The 27,473-nt window shown below is 55.6% G+C and overlaps 2 protein-coding genes across 4 annotated transcripts; both read right to left on the reverse strand.

Moving 5' to 3' along the window:
- TCAP (titin-cap) lies at positions 1 to 3,055 on the reverse strand. Its single transcript, XM_025995764.2, has 2 exons — positions 1,089 to 3,055; positions 1 to 865 (listed from the first exon to the last, which is right to left on the reverse strand). The coding sequence occupies exons 1-2, from the start codon at positions 1,196 to 1,198 to the stop codon at positions 472 to 474; spliced, it is 504 nt and encodes a 167-aa protein (XP_025851549.1). The 5' UTR covers positions 1,199 to 3,055; the 3' UTR covers positions 1 to 471.
- Positions 3,056 to 27,122, reverse strand: STARD3 (StAR related lipid transfer domain containing 3). Of its 3 annotated transcripts, XM_025995761.2 has the most exons (16): positions 26,947 to 27,084; positions 17,965 to 18,119; positions 13,364 to 13,636; positions 9,130 to 9,207; positions 8,634 to 8,711; positions 8,452 to 8,505; positions 7,957 to 8,074; positions 7,648 to 7,746; positions 7,381 to 7,433; positions 6,934 to 7,026; positions 6,228 to 6,290; positions 5,973 to 6,068; positions 5,527 to 5,606; positions 5,328 to 5,432; positions 4,237 to 4,330; positions 3,056 to 3,802 (listed from the first exon to the last, which is right to left on the reverse strand). In XM_025995761.2, exons 3-16 carry the CDS (start codon positions 13,583 to 13,585, stop codon positions 3,698 to 3,700), a joined length of 1,338 nt encoding a protein of 445 aa, XP_025851546.1. In that variant the 5' UTR covers positions 13,586 to 13,636; positions 17,965 to 18,119; positions 26,947 to 27,084; the 3' UTR covers positions 3,056 to 3,697. The 3 variants fall into 3 exon arrangements, with proteins under 3 accessions (XP_025851546.1, XP_025851547.1, XP_025851548.1); XM_025995762.2 differs by lacking the exon at positions 17,965 to 18,119 and having other exon boundaries at positions 26,947 to 27,122; XM_025995763.2 differs by lacking the exons at positions 17,965 to 18,119; positions 26,947 to 27,084 and adding an exon at positions 13,895 to 14,087.
- Between the last annotated feature and the right edge of the window lie 351 nt (positions 27,123 to 27,473).

Below are 27,473 nucleotides of genomic sequence, written 5' to 3' on the forward strand. Positions count from 1 at the left end.
TCTGGAACACAATTGAGCGTTTATTGCAGCGCTAACAGAGGATGCTGGGGGCTCCACTCTCCCCTCTGCTTTCTTCACGTCCCCCTCACTCCAGTCTCCTCCAATTCTTCCTAGAGCATTCCAGATCCCCTTACACTCATCCTCATCTTCTCTGAAGCCGGGGCCCGGACCAGGGTCACTCCCCTCAGGGACCACTTGTCCTCCCCGGCATCTTCTGTCCCTTCTCCTAGGGCTGGGGGGCACTTGGCTGTGCTGGCCCCCAGCTCCCTACCCTTCGTGGCCACTGTCTTTGCTCCCCTCCCTTTGGGAACTCAGGGGACCCAGGCATCCTGGCCTCTGGCTCCCTCCTCCCCTAGCCCCCAACTCTGGGCAAACTACAAAGCATCCATGGCCAGCAGCTCCCCTCCATGGTCCTAGCCAGGAAGGGCCCAGCCCGCGGCGGGCACAGTGGAGCCCAGGTCACTGTCCCTCTCAGCCTCTCTGTGCTTCCTGGGACATGGAGCGGGATAGGGAGCGACGAGGGGCACCGGGCTTGCTGACAGGCACCACAGGGGGCAGCTGCTTGGTGATCTCGGCCACATCCTGGCGCTCCATACACTGGCCACCCAGGGCTGTCTCCAGGGCCAGCAGCTCCCGCAGCTGGATGGGGGTGTCCTCGCGCTCCTCCTTGGCGGCTCCCATCTTGGTGGGGGTGAAGATGGGCAGCGGCAGCACCCGCTGGTAGGGCAGCAGGTACTCCTGCAGCCCGCGGCCGAGGATGCCCATACGCATCACCAACCAGGGGGAACGCTGCACCAGCGCCTGGCACTGGCCCTGCCGGTGGTAGGTCTCATGCCGCTGAGAATCCTCCTCGTGCAGAGAGCAACTGGGGAGGAGACGGGAGGGGACACTGAGCTTCTGAAATCTGCTACCCTCTACTAATGAGCTGGGCAGGGAGCTCCCTGGGGCTTCCAGGACCTGGGGTACAGAAGGGGTACCCTCTCCTTGTCCCTACCCCCAGAAACTTCTGCAGGGCTTTGTGCTCTGGCCTCCTGAAGCTCAGGAGGGGTGTTCTGGGGGAGAGGGACTCCCAGCCGGCTGGCACTCACCCCTCCTCAGGCCGTGTGGACAGCGTCAGATCCTTCCATTCAGCCCAGAAGGCTTCTCGGCGCTCGCGGTCCTCCTCGGACACCTGGCAGCTCAGCTCTGTAGTGGCCATGATCGGTGCTCACTCCCTCTCGGCTCTGCTCCTCCCAGGCCCTTTAAATAGCCCCCTCCTCCACCTCCTCCAGGGGCTATTTTCAGCCCCTCTGGCGTCAGATGCTATAAGCAGAGCCAAGGCTCACTGATGGGGGACTCTGGGTGACTCTGGGTCCAGGGTGGGGGGTTGGGGTACCTGGACTCCAGCTGCCGCCTGGGGTCAGCGGTCAGCTTCTAAAGAGATCAAGATGCTCCAGTGGGGGCAGAGGTCCTCAGAGTGACACCTCCAGGTGTTTGACACTCCTTAGACACTGTCTGAGGCCAGGCACATGCCCAGCCTCGTGCCACCTTGGCACTAGCTCTCTGCCCCGCCCCTTTCCTCTCGCCCAGGGAGGGCAAGGGCCTGTCTGAAAACAGAGCAGACAGTGGCAGAAATTGAGGCCCACTCTGGGCTCTGTACCAGGCCACCGGGTCCTGCCCCCACTGCTCTCCTCTGCCTGGGAACAAGGGCATAGCCCCTAGCCATGCCCCGCGACAGGAAGGGACAGTGTAACCACTCTCAGGTATCTGCAGCGAGACCTGGTCCTCGACTGCCACCACTGCACTGAAATGCGGCATGAAATGATGTGGTTAACTCTGCACCGGGACCCTGCACATGAGCCTTTGTCAGCCTTCCCACAGCCAGTGGTCAGAAAAGTGGCTTCCCAGGGCAGGCCAGTCAGGGTGCAAACAGCAAGTGTGGGAGGGGGCCCCCAGCTCTATCCCCAACTCCACCCCAAGGCAGGTGAGATGGGAATCCAGGGGCTCCAAGAAGTGGCAGAGTCAGATCTGGCTCTCGCCCCAAACCAGCTGTAAATAGCCCGGTGACCAAGAAGCCACCTCTGCCTCTCTCTGGGCCTCATCTTCTGCTCACAACAGCCTGAGCGGCTCCACTGTGCCACCTGGGAGGGGCCTGGCTCTCACTCAGGGGGAGCAGGGGAGCTTCTGGGAAAGCCCAGCATTCAAGGGAAGCAGCTCATGGTGCAGGGAACTGGCGCACAGGGCGCTGGGCATGGGGGGAGGACAAGTAAGGGCATCACTGAGTGGACACAGCAAAGGGCACCGGAAGAGGCTGTGCAAGAGCTGAGAAGAAGATCCTGCAGAAACAGCAGAGCACCCAGCAGCTGGTAAGCCCCGTGGGTGCCCGCCTGGAGCAGAACTATGTCCTCTTGATTCCTGAACACTAGGCCTGATTCTGGTTTTAATCTTCTGACAGCCCTACAACATAACGAGTCTCGTTTTTACAAAGCAGGAAACAGAGGCCCAGAGAGGTCGATCTGCCCAGGGTCACGTATCTAAGCGGGACCAACACAGGACCCCTGCCCCACCTTGGCTCTATGCAAGTCTTCCCCCCAGAAGCCGGCTGGCAGGGAGGGGGGCGGGGTGGGGAGGGTGGTGGCCCCTGCCCGTGATCTGACTCTGTGCTGCCCCTAGCGAGTGTGGTGGGGCAGGTGAGGAGCCAGAGAGACGGAGATCCCAGCGTGGCCTCAGTGACCCAGAAGTCCAGCCCTACCCCCAGGCCGACTGTGGGACCCCAAGAACGGTCAGAGCCTGCCAGGTCTCTCCTGCCTCCCCCCCAATTCCTGGGCAGGAGACCTTCCACCGACCTTCCCTCACAGGAGGCTGGGCTGGGGGGTGGGGTGTTGTTCTCTGACCAATCATCTGTCCAGCTGGACCAGCCAGGAAAGTAGGGGGTTCCAGAAACAGGGTCCTGCTGGCTCCGCCCTCCCGTTGGCTCTGGGAGGGTATGACAGGGTGTGGGATATGTCTCACCTGCCCGGTCCCCACCTCCACAATGCTGCCCTCCTCTTCCCTCAAGAGGCTAGACAGGAGGGGCTTTGTTTTTTTATGTTTTTTTTTTTTAGCTTGTTTTTAATAATTGGCTCAAATTACAAAGGTCCCCAAGGAACCCTGAGGAGGGGAGAAAAACTGGGAGTGGCAGAGGTTCACTGCCAGCACCCACCACCCCCACCTACCACCCGCTCCCTTACAAGTGCATGTGGAAAAAGGTCCCAGACCCTTTAAATAATCCTAAAAATCCACAATGAGAGCAGGCAGGCGAAGGGGCTCCTACACCTTAAGGCTGATGCCAAGGCCACCCTGATCCCTGTCCGGCTCAGGGATCTGGCCCTCCCCGACCAAGTCTGACGCTCCCATTCCAGATCCTGCCCCTGGCTACGGAGGGGCCAGTGGATCTCTTCCCCCAGAGGCAGGGCCAGTCCCTGTATAAACAGCGGCCAAGCCCTGAAGTCCAGATGCCTGACCTCACGACCTGCTCACAGCCGCGGCTCCCAGGCACAGCGAAGCACAGTGGGGGTGGCAGCTTGGGGCCAAGGTGCTGCCACAGGAGGGCACTTCTTCCTCCCCACTGCGTGAGGCCAGGTCCTCTGTGGGCCTCGGGAAGCCCCACTGGCCCCCGCTCAGGCTCTGAAGGCTGTGGTGACAGGACCCCGGCCTGCAGGGTGGCGAGGGGGCATGGTTACACCCGGGCCCCCAGCTCTGTGATGCGCTGCCGCAGGTGAAAGGCAAATTCGAACATGGTGGCCGCGAGGCTCTGGTGGATGAGGTACCGGGGCAGGCGGCCCTACGGGAAGGGGAGAAGCGGTTTCCGGATGGCCTGCCCTCAGAAGCAGGGGTGGGGGGTGGGGGGTATGTACCCTGGGCCAGAGCAGCAGGTGCAGGTGCGGCTCTGGAACGTAGCCTGAGCCACCCCTCTCCCCCTCAGCCCTGGCAGAAAAGAACACGCTGTGCTGGCTCTTGGCACCGTCACACAAACAGACCTAGGAGGGGCTGGCTTGGCAGTCGGCCACCACTCCTGGGGCCTCGAGAGTCGGAGGTAAGCGGAGGTACAGGCCCTCCAGCCACTCAGGAGACCATCTTGACCCAACCCCAAACTTTAGCCTAAGGTAGGAGGCAGACTAGGTGAGGTCCTAAGCCTGACAGGAGACCCTACCCCAAGGTCCCCCAGCAAGTCCCCTCTATTGTACTGAGCCAGCCTTGCTGCCCCAGCACCCCCACCTTGAGATCTGTATTAAGGATCCAGACGAAGGTGCAGACTCGGGGGTTACTGGCTGACTTGAGCACGACGAAGCCCCCAGGGCCATTCTCTCCCCTAAGAGAAAAGCATCATTAACGGGGTACCTTGGAGCCAGGCAAGGCCTCCAACCTGACCCCACACCCCATTTTTGGCTCATCCTAGCCTGGCGTGAAATTGGGAAAGGAGCTACTGGTCTAGCAGCTGCCAGTTGGCCTGAGCAGGGGCCAGAACAGGTGTCCCAGATACAGCGGGGGGATATAGCCCCCCACCTGTACCACGGGATGCCCAACTGCCCCTTCTACAGCCTGCCGATGTCTGTGCACCCCCAGCGGCAGCCAGCATCCTCTGTCCAGGGAGGGGTGGGTTGTGCATGCGTTTCTCACCCCTGCCTAACTCGGGGAATAGTGCGGTGCTGGGGGTGCCTTCCTAGGAGGCAGGCAGGGCACATCCCATCACCAGTCAGCTCCCCCACAGTTCCATCAGACACCCTCAAGCCCACTCCACAGATAAGGAAGTTGGCACCCAGAAAGAGGCCTGCTTGCTCATCACCCAGGGGTCTGGTATATCAAATCTCAAACTCAATGCACACTGCTCCCTGTGGAACCTCAGGAAGGATGGGGAGCATGGGCAATCAGGGAGGAAGCCATCTACAGCACTGAGATCTAAGGTTAGACATCAGGAGAACCTGAAGATGCCCAGGGACAAGCAAGGTGGCGGGGCCCAATGCTCCTCAGGCAGGGAAGTAAAGCTCCGGAACACAGAGCCTTCTGCTCAGGTCGCCTGGAGCAGCACCGCCGCATGGCTCCCAGCCTCCTTCCCTATCTTCAGGCTATTCGTAGGGCTGCCCTCCAGCCTGGGCAGTGTGGTTCCAGCCCTTAATCCCACGGTCTCCAGGAGGGAGAGCAGATTAGCAGGGCAAGGGGCTGAGAGGGGCAGAGCCCAGCAGAACAGGGGACAGGCAGGCAGTCTCAGCAGGAGAAAGCGCCCAGCCGTCCACGCCGTACCCTACCCTGCCCTCATAGCCACCAGAGAAGGGGCCAGCTGGGATGCCCCCAGGCAAGGTGAGGCTCACCTGACATATTTGTGTGTTGGGGGCTTGGCGCAGTGGGTGGTGGCGATGCCCGATGACACATACCGGTCTCTGCGCCGCTCAATGCGCCGCACATTCACAAAGTCCCTAGGGGGTGGGAGGGTTAGAGGGGAGCAGGGAGCCAAGCCCGTGATCCAAGGGCAGGAGGCCTGCCTGCGAGGAGGGGCTTGGTGGCACTCACCTGGGGGAGACCACCCCGCCCGCGGCCCCCGAAGAGACATCGTAGGAGATGAGGGTGTTGTCTTCTACTCGCTGCAGGATCTAAGGCATCAGGGGAGATGTGAGGGGACAGCCCAGCCCAGGAACACCCCAGGGACAGGGTCACAGCATCTCAGGGAGCCCCCAGACCAGCCTTTCTCTGCCCAGGTCCCTTTACTGAGAGCCACTCCCAGGCCTGGGGCTGGGCTATGCATGCTCCCTCTCCATCTCCTGACCCTCTCCAGCAGGCGCCATTATCACCATCTCCATTTTACAGACAGGGAAGCTGAGGCACAGAGTAGTTCAATGATATGACCCAGGTTCCCAGGGGTAACTGGTCCTGCTGCGGTACAACTGCATCCTGATCTGCTGTGTTGTTCTGCCTCCGCCCTGAGACGTGGCCAGGCCGGGCCCCCGGGTTCGGCTCACCTGGCAGGCAGTCACCGTCTTGTTCCACAGCACCATCCTCTCGGGCTGCAGGATCACCTCCTGGTACACCAGCTCCGCGGGGCAGGGCAGGAAGGTCTGGGGCAGGGTGGGCAGAGGCCTGGGTGGTCCCACAAGTGCTTGGGCATACCAGCCCTTCCCTCTTGGTGGGGAGAAACTTGCCAGGAGGCCCCTTAGCCCCTTCCTGGAATTTCAGGCAGAGCAGGAGGCTTCAGGACACCTGCTTCCCTCACTCACCTTTAGGATGAATGTCTTGCCATGGAAGGGGACCTCGATGGTGTACACAGTGTCCCCATATTCCTGTGACAGGGGAAGAAGGGTGACGGGGAGGTGGGCAGAGGGCAAGGGGAGGCTGGGGGCAGGGTGGGCCGGTAGAGGAGGAATGGGTGCCCCAAAAGGGCAGCTTTTTCACAGCTCAGGGTAGAAAACTTCAGGAGTTTGGCGATACTCAGGCAGCCGTTAAAAAAGAGTGGTTCTGACAAACGTCCAGCAACGAGAGAAAGGCTTTCGATATCAAGTTAGAGGACAGAAGCACTGCCGTACCACAAGGCAAGCTAGAGCTCCCAGAGGGACCGCCACAGAGGGACAGGACACGTCCGCATTCCCCAAGCTCACTGCCATCTCTTTAGATAATGTTGTTTTGATTATGAAACAAAATACCGGACACAGGGCAGAAGCCTGGCTTCCCCTTCAAAGCCAAGCTGAGTGAGGAGAACAGCAGGGGGCAGAGGATGGGTTGGGCGTGGGGCAGGGAGGCAGGGAAACATCCAATCCAGTATCCAGCCCCACCTCTTGCCAAGTGATGACCCCAGGGCCCAGCCCCCTCTCCTGGCACAGGAATACGGTTCCAACCCTTGCAATCCTTGGGCTTCTCAGGCCTCAGAAAAGCCAGCAAAAACTCCCATCACATGTGGGCAGGTCAGGTGGGAGAGGGATTTCTTACATTGTTCTTCTCAAACTTCCAGTTCTCCTCCTGGGCCAAGATCTGGTCCACCACTGCCATGGCCTCCTTTCCCTGATGGATGTACTCCCGTTCCTGGCCAGGGAGGAGAGGCAGGAAGGGATCAGCCTAGGGCCCACCCACCACCTTGTTCATGGCCAGTTCTTTCTCTACATACTCCACATACATGGAGTCTGGGTTGGTCTCTTCGGCCCTTGGGGTCCCCAGGGGCCATGGCCATGATTGCTCCCCTCTGGGGCCCAGGTATGAGGCAGCCTGGTGGGCCGGACCGACGGTGGGGCAGACACTCAGGTGCACACTGACTGGCCTTCAGGCCGCCTGAGGTCCACCCTCTGTGGGGAAGCCCCTGCCCACCCTGCTGAGCCCAGCACCGACACCTTCTCTGGGGTGCCCACTCCAAAGGTCAGGTGGGAGTAGGCTGCCAAATACCTGGGCAGAGAAGCTTTTCTTCCCAACGTCTTCATCTGATTCATTGTCAGACCCTGCAGAAAACAAGCACAGATGACAATAGGAAGGCATGGGGACAGACTGTGGGGAGGTAGTGGGGTTCATGTACAAGATTGCGGGGGGATAGACAGGGAGAGGGTTGTGTGCTTTCCCCAGGGAGCTGAAAGAAGGAATAGAACGAACAGACACAGCCAACCTACTCCTCATAATGACCCTTCCTGAAGGAGTTCCCCACCTGCCAGCCCTCACCTGCAAAGGATTCTGGGGGTGAATAGAACTGGCCTTCAGACAGAGCACCAGAGAAGAGCAGAGGTCCACGGGCGACAGCAGCCTGGGCAGCAAGATACCCTGGGGGAATTGACATGGACAGCCACTGTCCCAGAGCAAGGGCAGTCAAGCCTTAGCAGCCTAGGGTCTCCCCACTCCAAGCTCACCCTTGGAGGGGGCTCTTGGAGACTGTTCAAAGTTGGCAAGAGAGCTCAGAAGTTGCTCTCATGCCTGAAACTCTCCTCTTCTGGGGCTGTGATGACCCTCACCACCCCCTTCCCCGGCACTCACATCTCTCCTCTTCAGCTTCCTGTGGTAGGACTTTGAAGTCAAGGAACCAGGTCTCCAACCAGGCAAGGACAAAGGAAACGATGGGGAGCAGGTAGCCGAAGGCCCCTTTGCTGAGCAGCTGTGGAGGGAGGGGGCTGAGCTCCACAGTAGAGGGCCATCCCAAACACAGAGTCCCCACTTCAGGACTACCGACGCTGCCACACACCCCCCTCCTGCTCCTGGGACCAGCTGGAGGGACCTCCTGTGGCAGTGGTCTGAGATGGGGTTAATTTTGCAGCAGGAAAAACTGAGGTGAGGCTAGCAGAACAGCTTTTTGTTCTTGGGGTTGCAGAAGGGCACAAAGAAGAAGCCGGTGAAGAGGATTCCTTGGAGATATCAAAGGACAGGATTCCCCCCTCACCCCAATCAGAGAAAGGGCCCCTTGTTAGGAGAAGCCCGTCCCTTGGTCCCTTGCGCTAGAGGCTGGCCAGACCAGCCAGACCCTGAGCCACTGACCTCAGAGAGGATGACCTTGACAATGAGGAATGCACTGGACACCAGTGTGGTGACCTGCCCAGGGGAGAGGAGAGGGAAAATGGGCTGGGGAGTGAGTCCTCTTCCACACCCTCTGTGGCACCAGCCCCACCAGGGCTCACCCCTGCCCCCAGGCCTCTGCTGCCGGCAGAGGGGTGTCTTACCGCAATCACCCACCAGTGCCGGAGCCGCAGCACAGCATAGCCCAGGAGCAGTCCCGAGAAGCGGAAAAAGGCCAAGACCTGGTGGGGGTGGGGGGAGCACACACAAGCCATCACAGGCAAGCCAATGCCCCCTACTCCTGCTGAAAGCTGACCCCCTCCACCCCTGTCCTGTTCCCCTAGGTTCCCTCCATGTGGGAGTGCATGCCTTGGGAGAGAAGGGCTGAGTCAGTGTTTCTTTGGGGATGATTCAGATGTGACCGTCATGGACCAGGGTCTATGCTTTCCCCCTCATACTTGGGGCTTTCTGAAGGGAGGTCCTTGTTTCAGAACTTTCTGAATACTGAGGGCCCCCCAAGGATGGGAAACAAGTCTCCCTGATCAGACTAGGATGTATGATGCAGAAAGAAGAGAATCCAGCCAGAGAGTCACGTCCCTGCACCATCTCTGCCCCATCTCTGTCCCTGCACCATCTCACCCAGTCCCGAAGGCCACTCACGAAGATGTCAAAGAAGGAAGTTTTAAAGTTGTAGTGGATGATCTCCTGCTCCAGGTTCTTCTGGATGCCTGTGTTGGTCTGGAAGAGGGAGATACGAACAGCTCTGCAGGTAGAACCAAGTCCCCAGGGGTGCCTTCACCTTTGGGAATGGGGACGAGGTGGGGGCATGTGGAACCTGGAGAGGATGAGCCACTGCCCAAGGAGGCTCCCCCAAACACCGAGAGCTCAGCCAAAGGCCTGAGGCCCCAGCGCTCCTATCATTCCTCCAAGCACCCAGGCAACCTAGATGGGCAGGGCCTGCCTCCAGCACTGACACTTATGGGCACACTGCTCAGGGAAGGGGGAGGCTTGGAGGGCCTCGGGGCCGTGCAGGGGGGGTGAAAGGCCCTGTGCAGGCAGGTAGGCCTGGCAGACTGGGTACCAGGAGCCTGTGTCTCACATAATCTCATGTCCCTCTCTCCATTATGGTGCTCCATCTTCCCAGCCAACCATCCATCTGGGGTGATGGGGACCGGGGATGGGCAGTGGTGTCAGACGGAGCCCCAGGTGGCAAATCAATTGATTAGGTTTGTGCTTAATGGGCAAAATCCATCATGCTGCTAGAGAGAATGGCTAGCAACAGAGACAGACTGAGCAGACTTGTCCTCACCCCTGTCCCTGCCCCAGCCACCCATACATTTTCCATGGGACTCCTGACACCTTGGCTGGGGAAAGAGAGGATCTGGATGGATACCGAGAGCCAGAATGCAGCCTGACCTCTCAGGAGGAATGGGATGGCAGGCCTCAGCTTCTGCAGGTGGGGGCACCAGGCCCCTGGAGAGGGAGGACACAAGGGGACTCCAAGGAATGGAGCCCAGGAGCCTAGAAAGTTAAGACCCTTCACGACCACCTAGACTAGAGCTTCTAATCTCTGGTAGGTGATCCAAATTGAGGTGGTGGGGCTTATTAAGATACAGATGTTCAGACCACTGAGTCCAAATCTCAGGAGCCTCTGGAATTTTTATCAAGTTCCCAAGAGTCAGCAGTCTGGGCAGCCCCCTCATCGATGCTTGAATGCCCCTGCCCCTGTGCTTCAACCTCAGGACCACCCTGAGTCCCATGGAGTCTCATGAGCCACCCCCCACCCCAGCCTGGTCCTCCTCTGACTCTTCAGACTGCTCCCTTTTGGGCTCCACAACCTCTCTGACCCCTAACAGTTGCTGTCCCACAGAGGTCTCCCTCTGCCTGGGCATGTGCAGCTGCTGACGGTGTCCTGACCCAGGGGAGCCAAGTTCTAGCCCCTGCCAGCCTCTGGCTGCAAGACCCTGTGTTGCTCTTGTAACCCTGCTGGGGCCCTTATATCCACTGGGCAACACCCAGCCTATTCAAGAACTAAAAACAGGGAACCCTGGGTGGCGCAGCGGTTTGGCGCCTGCCTTTGGCCCAGGGCGCGATCCTGGAGACCCGGGATCGAATCCCACATCAGGCTCCTGGTGCATGGAGCCTGCTTCTCCCTCTGCCTGTGTCTCTGCCTTTCTCTCTCTCTCTCTCTCTCTCTCTCTCTCTCTCTCTCTGTGTGCGTGTGACTATCATAAATAAATAAATATTTAAAAAACAATTAATTAAAGAAAAAAGAACTAAAAACATATATGCTCCAAAATATGAAAATAACATCACGAGACGCCTGGATGCCTCAGTGGTTGAGCATCTGCCTTCGGCTCAGGGCATGATCCCAGGGTCCTGGGATCGAGTCCTGCATTGGGTTCTGCACAGGGAGCCTGCTTCTCCCTCTGCCTATGTCTCTGCCTCTCTGTGTCTCTCATGAATAAGTAAAATCTTGGGATCCCTGGGTGGCGCAGTGGTTTGGCGCTTGCCTTTGGCCCAGGGCGCGATCCTGGAGACCCGGGATCGAATCCCACATCGGGCTCCCGGTGCATGGAGCCTGCTTCTCCCTCTGCCTGTGTCTCTGCCTGCCTCTCTCTCTCTCTCTCTCTCTCTCTGTGACTATAATAAATAAAAATTAAAAAAAAAAATAAGTAAAATCTTAAAAAAAAAAAGAAAAGAAAATCACAAAACTGAAAATTGATCACATATTAATTGTCTATCAAGTGAAACATTATGGCTACCTCCACTAGTGGTTAAGTCCAGCATTCTAAACTTTTCATTACATTTGAAAACAATATGGAGGGGGCAGCTCTGGTGGCTCAGCGGTTTGGCGCCTCCTTCAGCCCAGGGCATGATCCTGGAGACCCGGGATCGGGTCCCATATCAGGCTCCCTGCATGGAGCCTGCTTCTTCCTCTGCCTGTCTCTGCCTCTCTCTCCGTGTCTCTCATGAATAAATGAATAAAATCTTATAAAAAAAAAAACGTAAAAAAAAAAAAAAGAAAGAAAACAATATGGAGGGACAACTGAGTGGCTCGGTCGGTTAAGCATCTGCCTTCAGCTCAGGTCATGATCCCGGGATCCAGCCTCGGAGTCACGCTCCCTGCTCACAGGGGAGTCTGCTTCTGCTTCTCCCTCTCCCTCTGCAGTTCCTTCCCTTGCTTGTGCTCTCTTGCTCTGCTCTGTCTCTCCTACTTGCTCTCAAATAAATAATAAAATTTAAAAAAAGAAAAGAAAACAATCTGGAGATTAGACTTTTCCCGATTTGCAAGAATTCCCAAGTATGCATGATGACTGCTGAGCTATTACAGCCAGTGCATCCAGATAATTTCAGAAGTAAAATTACCAAAGTTTTTCCAGCTGTTTGCTGGCAAGAAAATATATATTGAATGAGAGCTGTGGGTGAATTTTAGTGCTTGCTTTGATGCTGGATGGGACTCTTCAAAAGGAAGAATGACTAACTCAGGGGTGGGGGGATAGGAACTGGGTGGTGGTACAGTCAGTTGAGTGTCTGTTTGATTTGGGCTCTGGTCGTGATCTCAGGGTCATGAGATCGAGCCACGCATTGGGCTCCATGCTCAGCGTGGAGTCTATTTGAGATTTTCTCTGCCCCTCTGCCCGTCTCTGTGTGTGTGTGTCTCTCTCTCTAAAATAAATACACAAATCTTAAAAAAAAAATTTTGTTGTTAAAAAAGAATGCCTAAGACATCAGAAGCTCTTCAAACAGCCCTGGACCTTGTGGAGCCGCAGCTTTTTCATTGGTAAAGATGGCCCCTAAGGTCCCCCATGGCTCAATCTAGTGCGAGGTGCCAGTTCATCTCTGCACAAAGGACAGTCACCCCCAGAGCCCTCCAGCTCAGCCTGTCCAGAATCAAACTTGTCCTCTTCATCCCTAAACCAGCCCTTCCACCAAACTCCTCAGTTCTATCCACAAAGTCATCATTTTCCTGTCACCTGAGCTTGAGACTGAGACTCGCAGGAAGGGCACCTGCTATCCTGAACTCTGACCCATTCTGCAGAAGGAAAACAAGGGGAGGCTCAGAGAAGCCGAGTTCCCTGCTGTGATCTCACAGTGAATACAGACTAGAAGCTGGGCTTGACGAGCCTGGGATGCTCTGTTCTCATGGCTCCTGCCTCTGTGGTCAGGTTCTGCTCTAGCCTGTCAATGCCTGGAGATCAGGTCCCATCACCAGCTGGCCAAGCACTGCACAGGGGGAGCAGGGTGTTGACCCAGCACTGAGAGGGTGTTCGATCTCCAGGCTGCTAAGCAGCATCTCACCAAGACTGTTGAGGCCAAACTGCGGGGTGCACTGGATGATTGTCCAAAATGGGGAGGGAGAGAGCTAGGCACCACCAGGACCTGGGAGGTTTTTTTTACTGGTTCCCTCCCACCATATCTTCTGCTTTTAGCATGGTGCTTGGGATACAGCAGGGATTCGAAAACTGCTGAGTGAATGGGTGAATGAATGAATGAATAAATGAAACCAGAGAGCAACATCGGCCAGAAAGAAGGCAAAGGTTTCAATAGTTCAGCCACAGTCCACTGGGCTCTCTCCTCCTTCCTCAGGAGTGTCCACTAGAGGGCAGTTTGGCGCAGAGGTCAGGAGTGTGAACTCTGCAGCTTGAGGGTCTAGGTTCAAATTCTACCTTTCTTCACATACTTGCTAGACAAATGACTCCAGCCCTCTGAGCTCCACTTTCTTTGGAAGATGAGAACAGCTAATTGTATCTTCCCATTCTCCCTTTTACTGGGAAAGCCACCCTGCCCATGTGGCACCCTCCCAGGGGGCAGTTAGAGTAGGTGAGGCCCCGGTGACTCCCCCACCCCACCCCATCCCACCCCTTCCCACCCCAGTCTTGGGCCCACTCACGTTCAGTTCAATGATCCAGAGCAGGGAGATGAAAAGCAGGTCGAAGGTGACAAAGAGACAGAAGGTGCGGCGGACATCAGAGATGGCTCGGCGCTTCTCTGGAGGTGGTGGGAGGAAGTGCGACGAGAGGCCCTGGCTGTGGGACAGCGATGAGCCAAGGGAGGCCACGGCTGGCAGGCTGCGCTCCAAGTCGCGGGCCAGCTCCCCAGACAGTTTGTTCATCCTGCTGGGCCCCCACCTCCAGGCGGGGAAGGCGGGGCCTCAGCTGCAAGGCTGGGGGAGGCGGGGCAGTGGGGTCAGGTCTCTGGGGTTGAGGGCCTGGAGGTCCCGTTAACCTCTTTCCCCCAGGACCCTGTTTGCTCCTAAACACATCTGCCTTCTCTCCCATCCCAACCCCAGGGCAGCCTGGGGTCTTGTAAGCCCAAATTCTCTCCAGCAGCCCCATTTCTGAGCTGGAGGGGTTTGAGAATCCCTCTTCCTCATCCCCCCTCACCACCACCACCTGCAAAGCTCAGCGACCCCACAATTCACCCTTGGAGGGGTCTGGGGTCCTCCCCGCTGCTCGAGGGCACCGCCTGTTCCTGCCAAGCCCAGCCCCGTGGTTCAGCCTCTGGCCCTGTCAACAGCCTCTCGGGCCTGCCCCCACCCCCAGGAGAAGAGGGCCCCAAGCTCTGTTCTTTGTTTGCCAAGCACAAAGCCACATTCCCTCCCAGCAGCCAGCCCTACCCTCCCACCCCCTAATCCATGGCAACTGGGAGGGACTTCCTAGAGCAGCGTCTCTGAGTGCACCGCCTGGGACAGCTACAGGGGAAGGACATCTCAATCCCTTCTACCTCCACCCCCACCACCCCCATGATGGGCCCAGCCACCTTCCTCTCCCTGGCGCTACAACCAGCCTAACGGGTTAGTCTCCAGGCTGCCTCTCTCACCCTGCAATGCAACAACACCTCTCCCAACAGCCAGAGAAAGGTTTTCCAAACACTGGCCTAACCATGCCTGAGCCCTCCAGTCCAAGCCCTGCCAGCTCTTCTGACGGCTCCTCTCACAAGACAGGCGGGGTCACCAGCACAGCCACCCTGGTCTCTCTATATGGCAGCCTGGTCCTGCCTCCAGGCCTCGCCCCTAGCTCTCCCCATCTCAGTCCTTCCAAAAATCAGCTCCAAAACCCTCCCTTTCTCAGAGCCCCCACCCTCCTGCAGTAGTCCTGCTCTATTAGGGGCTTTCCTGAGCTTGTCACTCTCTGCAGTGGTCTTACTCCTTGTTCTGCAAACTGCAGATGTGGGGCTTTCACTAGACAGTCACTGCTGTCTCCTAGCGCCCAGCACAATGCCTAACACCTAGTAGGTGCTGAATAATTGCCTGCTGAGTAAATAGGTGCTCCAGAGGCTCTCCTGGTCCTCAGCTCCAGGCTATGCAGCTGAGAGATGGGGCAAACCTTAAAGAGAACTAGCCACTGCCTGAGGCTCGGCCAGAGCTCCACTGCCCACAGAATCCTGTACCCATGCCCACAAAGGGCAGGATGGCTCGCTCTTTCTTTCCTTCCTTCCTTCCTTCCTTCCTTCCAAGGTTCCTTCCTTCCTTCCTTCCTTCCTTCCTTCCTTCCTTCCTTCCTTCCTTCCTTCCCTTCTTTAAGATTTTATTTATTTATTCATGACACACACACACACACACACACACACACACACACAGAGGTAGAGACGCAGGCAAAGGGAGAAGCAGGCTCCATGCAGGGAGCCCGATGCAGGACTCAATCCCAGAAAACCGGGATCACACCCTGAGCCGAAGGCAGACACTCAACCACTGAGCCACCCAGGTGTCCCAGGATGGCTCATTCTATTTCACAGATAAGGTAGCAAAGACTGAAGGGGGAGCAGACTGAACCATTCCTTGCCTGTGCAACCATGGGGTCAAAACTCTTAGGAACTCTAGAGGCAAGTGGCCCAGAGGACTCCCTCCCTGCCATGTGGCCCCCAGGCCCAAGGTCTCTGCTCCACCAATGTGCTGGCAAGGAGCCTGAAGAGGCCCTGTCCCCTGGGTGGAGGAAGAAAAGGTTCAGCCTACAGCCAGAGGGGAGCTGGCTCAGTGTGGTGGTGCCTGTGCTTCTGGGGCTTCGTTGGAGTCTTCCTGAATCTTCTTTCATGCCATCACCAGGAGGCAGGTTTGGGGGCCAGTGGGAGGGAAATCCTGGATGTTGGTTTCTGATCCCAGGAAGGTAAGACCTAATCCATCTCTACCCGCCCACCCCCATCTCCTATCCCCTCATACCTTTTTTAGGTCTATCACCTTCTGGGGCCCCTCCATCTTTCAGGTCCCAAACAAGCTCCCCATTTGTGACTCGGAGGGGATTCTGAGCAAGCCAGTTTGTCGATCCCTCTGCCTCTGTGCAAGCCCCAACAGACAGGTGCTGATTGTTCTCAGTAGAGGCATCAGCACAAGACCACCCCCACAAAGCACACTCTTGGGGTCGCCATGCCTAGCTCATTTGGCGGGTACTGAAGGAAAGCTGAGCCCAGTTCTGGAAGGAGGCAGTCAGAAAGCAGATGTGACAGGCTGCCGACAACAGGACCTCCCCAACATCCATCAGCTGGACCTAGTGCCAGATAGAACACTCAGCGCATCTCTCACTGTGACAGGGCCACAGCTCCAGGGCGGGTGACATTTCCCTGTCTCTAATAGCCCTCTTGTCTGCTGCCAGACCTGTCTCCATTTCTCTCCCTCCTTCCTGTCTCTCTCACAAACCACCTTTCCACCTTCGTGTCTCTTTGCCCCCCTCCCGCGTCCATCTCTATGGGTCTTCTCCAAGCCTCTCCCATCTGTGAGTCTGTCTCCAGTGCCACCAGCTCAGTCTCACCTTCCCTTCCTCCAGTGTGTGTCTGTCTCTCTCTCTCTTTTTCTCTCTCTCCCCCTCCACTTCTCTCCCTCTTCTCGCTTCTCTCCCTCTTCTCTCTCTCTCCCCCTCTGCTTCTCTCCCTCTTCTTCTCTCCCTCTTCTCTATCTCACTGCAGGATGCCTGCAGGATGCCGTGGCTTCCCTACTTCCCAGGCTGCTCCCAAGTCTGCCTGGCATTTCCCTTAGCTTTCTCCCTCCCTCCCTGGGGACAGGACTCTGCTGGCAGGAGCCTGGTGTGAGATGCCCCTGGAGCAGCAATAGCACTGACACTCACACATGCCGACATCCTTGCTGAAGTGACAGACACAGATGGGGGCTGAGAGCAAAGGTGCTGGGGGAGCCTGGGAGAGCTGCAGACAGAGGAGTGTGTGGGAGCCAGGAACTGGGCCTCTGAAGCAGGGTTGGGGGCAGCTGGCCAAGCGGCAGCGGGGTGGCAGTTCTCTATCACCCTGCACCACAAAAGCTGCTCAGAATCCAAAGAAGCAAGAGCTTGTAGAGTAGAAGGAGCACCAGTGAAATGAAGACCTGAGCCCCAGTCTTGGGGCAGCCATAACCCTGAGTAACTGGGCAAATCCTTACCAAGTCCCTGTTTCTTTATCTGGGGGAAAATGTCAGTGTTTTTTTCCAACCCCCTTTATCAAACAAGAGAAACTTAAAAAAAAAAAAAATAGAAAAGAACACCTTACTTAGAACCTTAATATAGAAAAAAGATAAAAAAACAGGCCTGTCAGGGCCCCTAAGTGGCTCAGTCGGTTAAGCATCTGCCTTCAGTTCAGGTCACGATCCCAGGGTTCTAGGATTGAGCCCTACATCAGGCTCCCTGCCCACCGGACAGCCTGCTTCTCTCTCTCCCTCTGCTGCTCCCCCTGCTTGTACTCTCTCTCTCTCTCTCTCTGATAGATAGATAGATAGATAGATAAATAAATAAATAAATAAATAAATAAATAAATAAATAAATAAAATCTTAAAAAAAAAAAAAAAACGGGACTGCTATAGGTCCTGCCACAGAAGGAAGCCACAGACAGCCCCACTGGGCAGCCATTCCTCAAACCCCAGAGTCACCCCGGAAGCACCTCCTTGGGCCTCATTTGAAAACTCTCTGCTTAAATGACTTCAAAAGGTCCCTGAGCTCCATCAGACCACCTGCCGGTCTAAGAGGTGGAAATCATCTGTTTGGAACTGCCCTTAGCGGTCCCCAAAGCACCCGTTCTCTGGTTCCCTGGCCTTGACAGAGGAAGGTGGTAGCTGCTAGCAGAACAGTGAGGCCTGGCCTCCACCCCACCGTGCCAACCATCCTGAGAAGGAGGCAGGAATGAGTGTCATAGGCTGGAGACAGCAGGGCCACCCCCGGTGCCCTGGGAGCAGCACCTCATACTCATATGGAGCCTAGCCCCTGCTGTCACCTGCCCCACCTAAGCACCTTCACAGGTGTCGGGAGTGGAACAGCAAGAGTGGGGTGAAGGAGTCCACGTGGGATTGGCCGTAGACTTGATACTCACTTGACATGTGTTATAGGAGAAGCAGAGCTGCTAAGGTTTGGGGAAGGGAGTGAGACATTTGGAGGTTTTATCATTCCAGGTTGCAAGGGAAAGAGAGGTGAGGGGGAGGCAGCAGTCCACTCTGGGCACAGTGGATTACACCTGTTCTCTCAGCTCCTGAGACAAAGGGGAGGGGTGGGCATGGGCCCCCAGGCCCACCAGGCCTTCTCTTACCCCAGGAAATGCCAGTATTGGCCAGACTGCAAGAGGAGCTCTCGGGTAGGTCCCAGACTCAAGGCAGACAACAGTAGGCAGTTGGTATCATGGCAAGAGTGCTGGACTCTGAGGTCAGGGTTCAAATCTCAGTCTGCCCTTATGAGTTGAGCAATCTGGAGCAAACATAACCATTCTGAGACTTAGTTTCCTCAGATGCGTTAAATAAAGGCAACGTTAATATACTTAATGCCTTGGAACTATGCTCTTAAAAATAATTAAAATGGGAGTGGAGGGGGAAGCCCGGGTGGCTCAGTCAGTTAAGCACCTGCCTTTGGCTCAGGTCATAATCTCAGGGTCCCTGTTCAGTGGGGAGTCTGCTTCTCCTTCTCCCTCTCCCCTACCCCTGCCCCCCACTCCCCGCTCATGCTTTCTCAGGCTCTCTCAAATAAATAAAATCCTTTTAAAAAAAAAGGTTAAAATGATAAATTGTATGTTCTGTATATTTTACCACAATAAAAAAAAAAAAAGAAAAAAAGCAACAACCACTACCTCCCAGGGCTGGCATTTATGTAAGTGTCAAGAAGAATTATGGTAGGTACTTGGTGAGTGGTGGTTGAGATGGAACAAGTAGCTGGTAAAGCCATTCAGGTAAGGGGGACATTGTGCCTGTGTGTGTGTGTGTGTGTGTGTGTGTGTGTGTGTGTTGGGGGGCTTACACACTACAATGACATATAATGAAATCATCAAAGGCCTGAGTTCAAATGTGAGTTCTACAATTCCCCCTCCAGGTGACCAGCAAGCTCTCTCAAGTCTAGCATCCGGGCTCCCTGTCTGTGGATAGAATGGACCAAGTCATTCTAGGTCCAGGCACAGGTGAATTCCCAGGCTGCAGGAGGAGTTGGGGGGAGGGAGGGGGCGGGGAACAGGATGTAGGGGCCGTCCTGGCTCCCTGCACAGGCTCTCAGGGGAAACACCAGGGCCGACCTCCAACACTACTGCTTCCTACTAGTGCCGGGCCCCACTGCAGTCACCCTCCATTCCCCATTTCCCCAGCTCATAAGGGACAGGTGCACAGATGGGGTCCGCGCCAGCTCTGTCACAGCCCAGACCAGAAGCTCAAGCCACCTCTATGGCTCAACACCTTGCCTGCCTGCAGTTCATACCTGGCCATGGCAAGCCTACAATATGAACTATGCCATGTACTTACCATACAAGCTGCAGAGGCTACATCTGGAAACTGGGAATACCCAGTCTTGAGCCCGCTATCTGGGGCATCGAAGGACATAGCGATGCATCTGTTTGTTTTTTTTTTTAATTTATTTATTTATTCATGAGAGACACAGAAAGAGAGAGAAAGGCAGAGACACAGGCAAAGGGAGAAGCAGGCCCCATGCAGGGAACCTGACGTGGGACTCGATCCCGGGTCCCCAGGATCATGCCCTGGGCTGAAGGCAGCGCACCACTGAGCTACCTGGGATGCCCCATAGAGATGCATCTGAAATGTCTAGAACAGGGCCTGGCACCACAGAGTAAAGGCTTAGCAGATATTGGCTACTGCTACCACTGTCGCCTCTGAGGCTCCTTGCCCTTTCCCATCCCCTGACCTCCAGAAGGCAGGCCAAACCATACCAGGTCCAGCAAGGGCTTATTCTGCAAAGTTAGGCTGTGACCCCAGGGTAGGGAGACCAAGTCTCATCTGTATCCACAAATGACCTACATTTCTGGGCAGTGTGGCTTCTCCAAACCTTCTCTCGAGGTCAATGGGACAGTGGACACAGGCTCTCAACATCTCCCTCACTCTGTATTCCTCAAGAATGTGAGCAACTAGACCCCTACTGGCCAGGGAGGCTTCCCAGTGGGGTCCCTATCTCCGTACAAATCAGGAGAAATCAGTAAAGCTGAGAAAGAACTGGACTCCAAGCCCAGAGAAACTTCAAACCCTGGATTCCTGCTGTACTTTCACTGAACCCCTCTGTGTCTAGTTTTCTCCTCTGTAAAGTGGGGGTGACAATGGCACCCGCTTCTTCCAGACATTATAAAGATTAAATAACTTAATAAATACAATAGCCTCGAACAGTTCCTGACACAGAGTGATCACTGCATAAGGATCGGCTAGTGTGACATTCCTTTCTCTTCTTTAGAGGAAGACATAGTCTTGAGCTCTGACTGCCACCAGGACATGGCTTCAGGCCAGGACTAGGACAGTTCTGGGTCAAGCCACCCCTGCAATGTCCAGGTGAGTGGAGAATCCACAGATGGGCAGGAGGACGAGGCTCTGGGTGTGGAAGATGGTGGCTTTGGTCTGTGTCCTGCCACTGATCAGCATGGGAGGGAGCTGTTCAGGGAGGGTAGGATAGCAGATCAAAAAGGACTGTGGGTCATCCTGAGGAGCCAGCACACAAGATGCAAATCTGGTCTAGCAGTAGCCTGCGTTGGCACCCTGCAGACACCTCTCTTTTACTCCTCACAACCCCCACCAGGAGCTGCGGAGATGAAGATGGGGCGGAGGAGACAGAAAGTTGGAAGAGGCCTGTCCACAGTTCCCCAAGCAGGATGGGGCAGAGTTGACCCCAGGGCCTCTGCTGGCCAAGGAGCCAGATGTCAAAAGATCCCAAAGAGCTTTCTGGCCACCCAGTGAGAAACCGCAGAGAGTCCAGCACCCAGCCCTCCAAAGCCAAACCATCACCAAATTCTACTGGCTCTTCCTTCAAAACCCAGCCAGTATATCTGCCCAATGCTCACCACCATTACTGCCGTCACTGTGTCCAAATCATCACCTCTTACCTGCTACAGCTTCCTGACCACCTCCTTGCCCTCGTCAAGTCTGCTCTCAACACAGCAGCCAGAGGGATCCTGGTAGGTCAGACCACAGCTCCCCAGTACCGCAAACCCCCAATGGCTTCCAATTCACCCTGAGTAAAGGCCGAGTCTCCATCATAGCCTACAAGCCCCCTCTTCCCAGGCCTCTTCCCCTGGAACCTTCTGCTCCACCCACACTGGTCCTTTTCTGCTCATTGGACACATCAAGCAGCCTCCCACCCCATGACCCTTGCACCCACTGTCCTGTCTGAAGCTCCTCCCTCAGGTCTCTGTAGTGCTCCCTCTATTCTGGTCTCTGTAAATGTGCCTTTAGGATCCCTGGGTGGCTCAGCGGTCTGGCGCCTGCCTTTGGCCCAGGGCGCGATCCTGGGGTCCCGGGATCGAGTTCCGCGTCGGGCTCCCGGCATGGAGCCTGCTTCTTCCTTTTCCTGTGTCTCTGCCTCTATGTCTATCATAAATAAATAAATAAATAAATAAATAAATCTTTAAAAAAAAAATGTCCCTTTAGATAAGCCTTCCCTGAACTTATTTGGCTCCCACTCTTCATCCCCTCACCCTGCTTTATTCTCTTTTACAGAGCTTATCACCCCAGACATAGTATACGTTTACTAGTCTGCATTTACTGCCTGTCTTCTCCTTCTATAACGCAAACTTCACAAGGGCAGGAACACTCTTGCTTTGCTCCATGCTGTGTGTCCAGCACCCAGAGCGGTACCAGGGTCACAGAAGATACTCAGGTAATGTGTCGAACTAATACACCCTTCCCTAAAGCAGCATGAGCACAGGCACAGGGGTACATAGTCCTGCCTAGCCGTGAAGGAGCAGCCCCTCTCTGTGCAAACTGTCTCTCCCAGAGCTGGATCCACCCTCCACTGGTGTCTTGCCCCATGTGGAGTCCAGGCACCTTCCCAACCAGCAGGCAAGGGGAACTGGCTTCCTGGACAACCTCAGGCATGGGGGCCATTCCCCTCCCTTTCCTGAGCACCAACTTACAGGGAAAAGACTGGATGTAAGCTAAGTTCCTTGGATAGGGAAGGTCAAGAGGAAAGACGTGCTCCCTCCTGCATTCCTCTCTTGCTATGGGGATTGATCCTTCATCCCCTCCCCTGATACTTTCTTTTTTTTTTTTTTTTTTAAGATTTTATTTATTGAGACAGAGAGAGAGAGAGAGAGAGAGAGAGAGAGAGAGGCAGAGATACAGGCAGAGAGAGAAGCAGGCTCCATGCTGGGAGCCTGACGTGGGACTCGGTCCCGGGTCTCCAGGATCACACCCCTGGCTGCAGGCAGCGCTAAACCGCTATGCCACCGGGGTTGCCCTCCTCTGATACTTTCCTGACCACTGGCTGTTCCCAGGATACACCATGGCTGGCAGGTCTCCCTTTTGTGCCTTCACTTCCCTGTTTTTGCATTCTAGAGTGACCTCTTCCCCCAGGAGAGAACACCGACTCTCTAGCGTCCATTTCTAATGCCACCTCCTGGCCAAAGCTCTCCCTCACCCTCCAGGCTCCCCCAACCCCAGCTCTCAGGACTTAGGCTCAGCACTATCCTCATCAAGCAGCTAGACTTGAGGCTCAGAGTCATCTTTCCTGGAGCCCGTAGGCCTGGGTCACAGTGTATGGCCACAGTACATCTCTAGGAGGTTAACTGTTCTATGGGTCCATAATGTCCACCCTGGAATGAGGGAAAAGGCAAGAGTTTGGCAGCTGGGCCTCAGACCTGGAGTCAAAAGCTGAGACCATTCATTATTAGGCTCTGAACCCTTTATTCAATCACCGAATCTCTCTAAACTTCGGTCTCCTCATCCTATAAAATGGGGATAGTATAGTGACCACTTCACAGAACCACTAAAGGTTAGAAATAATACATGCGGGGGAATCCCTGGGTGGCTCAGCAGTTTAGTGCCTGCCTTTGGCCCTGGGCGCGATCCTAGAGTCCTGGGATCGAGTCCCACATCGGGCTCCCTGCATGGACCTGCCTCTCCCTCTGCCTGTGTCTCTGCCCCTCTCTCTGGGTCTCTCATGAATGAATGAATAAATAAATAAAATCTTAAAAAAAAAGAAGAAAGAAAGAATACATGCAAAGTGTCTATGCTCAATTAACAGCAGCTATAGGACTACTATTAGGGGCTATGGGTACAGTGTTCAAGGCAGGGCCTGGGCCAGGCATGTGTAACACGGCACTCTGCCCAAACCAAGGGTCCCACGTACACTGCTGGATGGAAGAATGGGCCCTGGCCTCAGAGAGCTCACCCAGGGCAGCACAGAGCAGGCTCTAGTGTATTTCTGGGCTCAGTGGCCCATGCCATCAGCCCTGGCCCAGCTGGCTTATTGGCCCCTACCCTAACCCACTGACAGAGAGTTTGGGAAGTTCCCTGCAGAAGGAGGAGTTTAAGGAGAGGATGACACAAGACAGGCTTCATTTCTCCCTTCCTTCTGGAGGAGTGGAAAGGGGAAGAGTCAAGCCAAAATGGAAACTACATTCATCACTGTACAGTGCCCCCACCAGCCCAGACTTTCTGGCAGCACAGTTTACTGAAAAACCCTAACAGACTAAGATCTCCTCAGCCCTCCTGCCGCCTCCACATGCCAGGCCCTGCTAAATGTCGGGGGTGCCTCATCTCTGGGATGACAAGACCCCTCTCCCTACTTCCTGCCTACTCAGGGGCTGGTGAGTCAGGCCCCACCCGCCCATAGTGCTACTGCAAAAAACTTGGGAGTTAAGGAGGTTAAGTTTTCAAGGTCAGTCTGGAAAAGGTCAGTAATCTTCCGGGAGAGATCTCAGTCCTGTCAGCCCATTCAAGGGAAGGCTCCATGGGCAGAAGGGAGTTCAGCACAGACCCCTCCCAGCACCAGATCTGACCACACAAATGCCAGGATCAGCCTCTAGATCGGCTAGAAAAAGTTCATGAGGATACACACTGGTCAGATGGGATGCCCCATTTGTCCCTTGTCTTACAGAGGTGGGAGCCGCCCCTTGGGGGGCTGGGAGACCGAGGCAGTTTCTCAGAGACAGCTGTGGACCTGGAGTCAAGAGACAGTTCCTGAAATTCATGCTGAGTGACACTGACCTTACTTGAGTCTCAGCTTCCTCATCTGTAAATGGAGCCAACAATCTCTACCACTCAAGGAAGCAAGTATGAGCTGACAAATGAGGTCTCCCCTACACTTCCTCCCTGTTCTAGGTACACGAGAGCTCAGTTTCATGCAGCATATGAACTGAGAGCCTACAGCATGCCAGACACTTGTTAGTCCCTGGGGGCCATTCAGAGGCTCTCGGTCTGGTGAGGGAAGCTCACACATAAATAAAACAAAGTGCCTCACTGTAATCAGCGCTTTCAGGGAGGAACAAACAATGGACCGTGGGCTCTCAGAGAAGGGAGCATCTGACCCAGGCTGCAGTGGGTGAGGGTGGGAAAGCCACAGAGAGGAGGAGCCATCTGACCCAGGCCTTGAAGAATCCATATCAACCACAGGCAAGGAAGTCAAGCATTCCGGGCAGGCAAAATAGCCTGAGCAAAGGCCCAGATTCTGGTCTAAAGCACAGGCCTGCTAGCTGGCTATCTATCCCAGGGGCCTTGACCCCAAACACCAGGCACCACGCCTTCAGACCTCCCCTGGGCATGGTCTCCACAGGCTCTGAAAACAAGGGGACACCTCCTCATGGCCAAGTGAGGAAAGGAACCCCTAACCTCGGCAGAAGAGGCTGCCTCTGCCCTTCCACCCACTTTAGCCCTCCTCCTGCAAGAACTCTGTCCAGAGGACCCAGCTGCCCATTCTCCGAGTCCACCCTGGTCTCTATCTCCCTCTGGTAAGTTCATTCTCTTGCCCTGAGGTCCCTCACTGACTGTCAGCTCCTCTGGGAAGCCATTCTTGGCCCTTCTCTCCCCTGGATTCCCAGAGCTCTGTGTACATTTCCATAGAATTGATGCTTGCCATGTAACATTCATTCATTTCCAGAGTCATTTCCTGAGCAGACTAACATCAGGTCTGAGTCTTTTTTGTTCTTGAATCCTCACTCAATAAATCCAGATCCTGCCCCCCATGCTCTCCAACACATCATTTTATTTACTGACAAAAAGCCAGGTTTGGGGGCTCTGGCACAGAATGAGAAGCCAGACACATCAACTGTCCTCAAGCAATTTACAAAATTAAAAATTACAATTGCTGCTCTAAAACGTTCTTACACAAGCAATAACCACTAACATTTATTTTTGAGCATTCACACGCTCAGTGATTTAAGCCCTATGCATACATTATTTCATTTGATTCTCACAGTAACTCTCTGAGGTAGGGATGTTGCTACCTCCTTTTACAAATGAGGAAACCGAGGCACTTTATTCATCAGGGTCATAAAACAGTATCAGAACCCACAAAGTTTGAATCAGGAGTCTGTACTCTCAACCACTGCTCTATTATGGATAGTGTTGCAGGGACACAGGGGGCAGTAGTAAGTCTTGGAGGGAGTGAAGGAGTGAGAGTCGGGGGATGGGGTGAACAAGGAATTCAACCCAGAGGTGGTACTGCCTGAGCTGAGCACTGAAAATTAGAAGGTAGCCTGGCAGATAAAGAGCAGAAGGGTCTTCCCAGGCAGAGGTGCTGGTGTGCAATGGTATGGAGACACAAAATTGCAAGCTGTGGACAAGCATAGCCTTCCGTGCCATGTTACTGGACTTTAGGGTGCACTTAGGCGACTGGCAGGAAAGAGATCAGAACACAGAGCTCTGTAAATTGTGCTAAAGATTCAGCCTTTTTCCACAAGCAATGGGACTCCAACAAAGTGTTTTAAGCGAGGAAGTAACACTATGAGATCTGAGTTTTAAAAGAGTAAGAAGGGCACCTGGCTGGCTCAGTCAGGAGTTTACTTTAAAAAAAAAAAAAAAAAGGATCAGGGGATCCCTGGGTGGCTCAGTGGTTTAGTGCCTGCCTTTGGCCCAGGAGACCGGGGATGGAGTCCCCCATCGGGTTCCCGGCATGGAGCCTGCTTCTTCCTCTGCCTGTGTCTCTGCCTCTCTCTCTATGTCTATCATGAATAAATAAATAAATCTTAAAAAAAAAAAAAAAAAAAGGATCACAAGAGGTAGTTTGGAGACTGGGTTGCAGGCAGTCATGACTGGAAGTTGCTGGGAAGCCACTGCAGTTGATCCTGGTGAGAAACACATCAAGATGGTACCAGAAGAGGTGGAGGCATAGGACCAGGTTTGCAGCACGTTCAGGAAGTCAGCTGGATCGGCCACCTCACAGATGGGAGAATTGAGGGAGAAGAGGAAATGTAATTTCCCGGTCTCACGCTGGGATGGGATGGCAGAGGGAGAATGCGTTTGCTGCGGGGGTGAGGTGGGGGGGGGGTGCTGGCCAGTTTCAAGTGAGCTGCAGCTGAGGTGCTGTCCACTGGGAGCTGGCTGGCCAAGTCTGGGGCTCCAGGGAGGGACTGCGCTGAAGGAAGAGGCGGGTCTGAGCGCCTTTCGGGTATTTGGATGATGTAAAGCTGAAGCCATGAGAGGGGACGAGACCATCACAATTCAGTGTATGGAGTGGGAGCTGGGCAGGAGCCGAGAGCGTGAAGCGGTACCTCTACCGTCAGAACAGGTGGAAGAAAACACAAGGAGACGCAGACAGACGCCCAGGTGCGCGGGGGCGGTGGGGGCGCGGGCCAGCTATGTCAACCAGGAACCAGTGTCACTGGTGTTACGCCCCTCTAAAAACTCAAGAAAGACTCTTTAAAGGGTCCTTCTGATGTCAGTTAGGAAAGTCATCCACTGCCGTTTTCAAAGGAAGTTGGGGGAGACAGGGTGACCGTGAGACGCAGAGCTCCCGGACCGCGTAGATGGGCTTCCTCGTCTTTCACAGACCCTGACCCCGGCCCAACGCCAACTCCTGCCCCCTAACACTCCGATCTCGTGCCTCGCCTCTCCCCTAAGAGCGAAGAGCGAGGCTGGGGGGGCGATCCCGGACTCCCTGCCCCGGCGCTCCCGGGGGGAGGGCGCGGAGGGTCAGCGCGGGAGCGCCCCCCAACTCCGCGCGGGGCGGAGCCAGGCCGAGACGAGGAAGGGGGCGGAACCTGGGACGCGGCGGGTGCGGGAAGGGTCGGACGGAGCCAACAACGGACACCGGGCAGGGAGCCGGAATCTGCTGACAAGACACAGCCCTCGTACCACCCGGCCCAGGGACCCCCCGGACCCACCTGTCCCATGTCAGCCACCGCCCGGGGTCTTCCTGCCCCAGCCGCAGGCCGGCTCAGCAGCCCCGGCCGAGCCTCCGAGCGGAACAGGATCTCCCCGCGGCGCCACTTCCGCCGCTGGGCCCGCCCCCGAGAGCCAACGGGGATGTGCTTAGCGCGCAGCCCCGCCCCTTCGCCTCAGTCCCCGCCCCCAAGTCCTTGGGCCCCACCCGGGGGCGGGGCGTGGGGACTGCTTGAGAGGGTCTTAAGGAGGGGGAAATGGGAAGGAAGCCCAGGGGCATCATCACTGTTGGGTCACCGAGGCCTGTCACTGTAGGGGAGAAAAAGAACGTGCCGAGGGGAGGCCTTTGGGGCTGGGGGAGGGGTCCCTTTGGAGAAATCCAATTACTCCTGAAAGTTCTTTTCTGGGGCACCTGGGTGGCTCAGTGGTTGAGCATCTGCCTTCGGCTCAGGTCGTGATTTTGGGGTTCTGAGATCGAGTCCCACATCGGGCTCCCTGCAGGGAGCCTGCTTCTCCTCCCTCTACCTCT

Source organism: Vulpes vulpes, chromosome 2 (assembly GCF_048418805.1).
Source record: "Vulpes vulpes isolate BD-2025 chromosome 2, VulVul3, whole genome shotgun sequence".
Taxonomy (NCBI): domain Eukaryota; kingdom Metazoa; phylum Chordata; class Mammalia; order Carnivora; family Canidae; genus Vulpes; species Vulpes vulpes.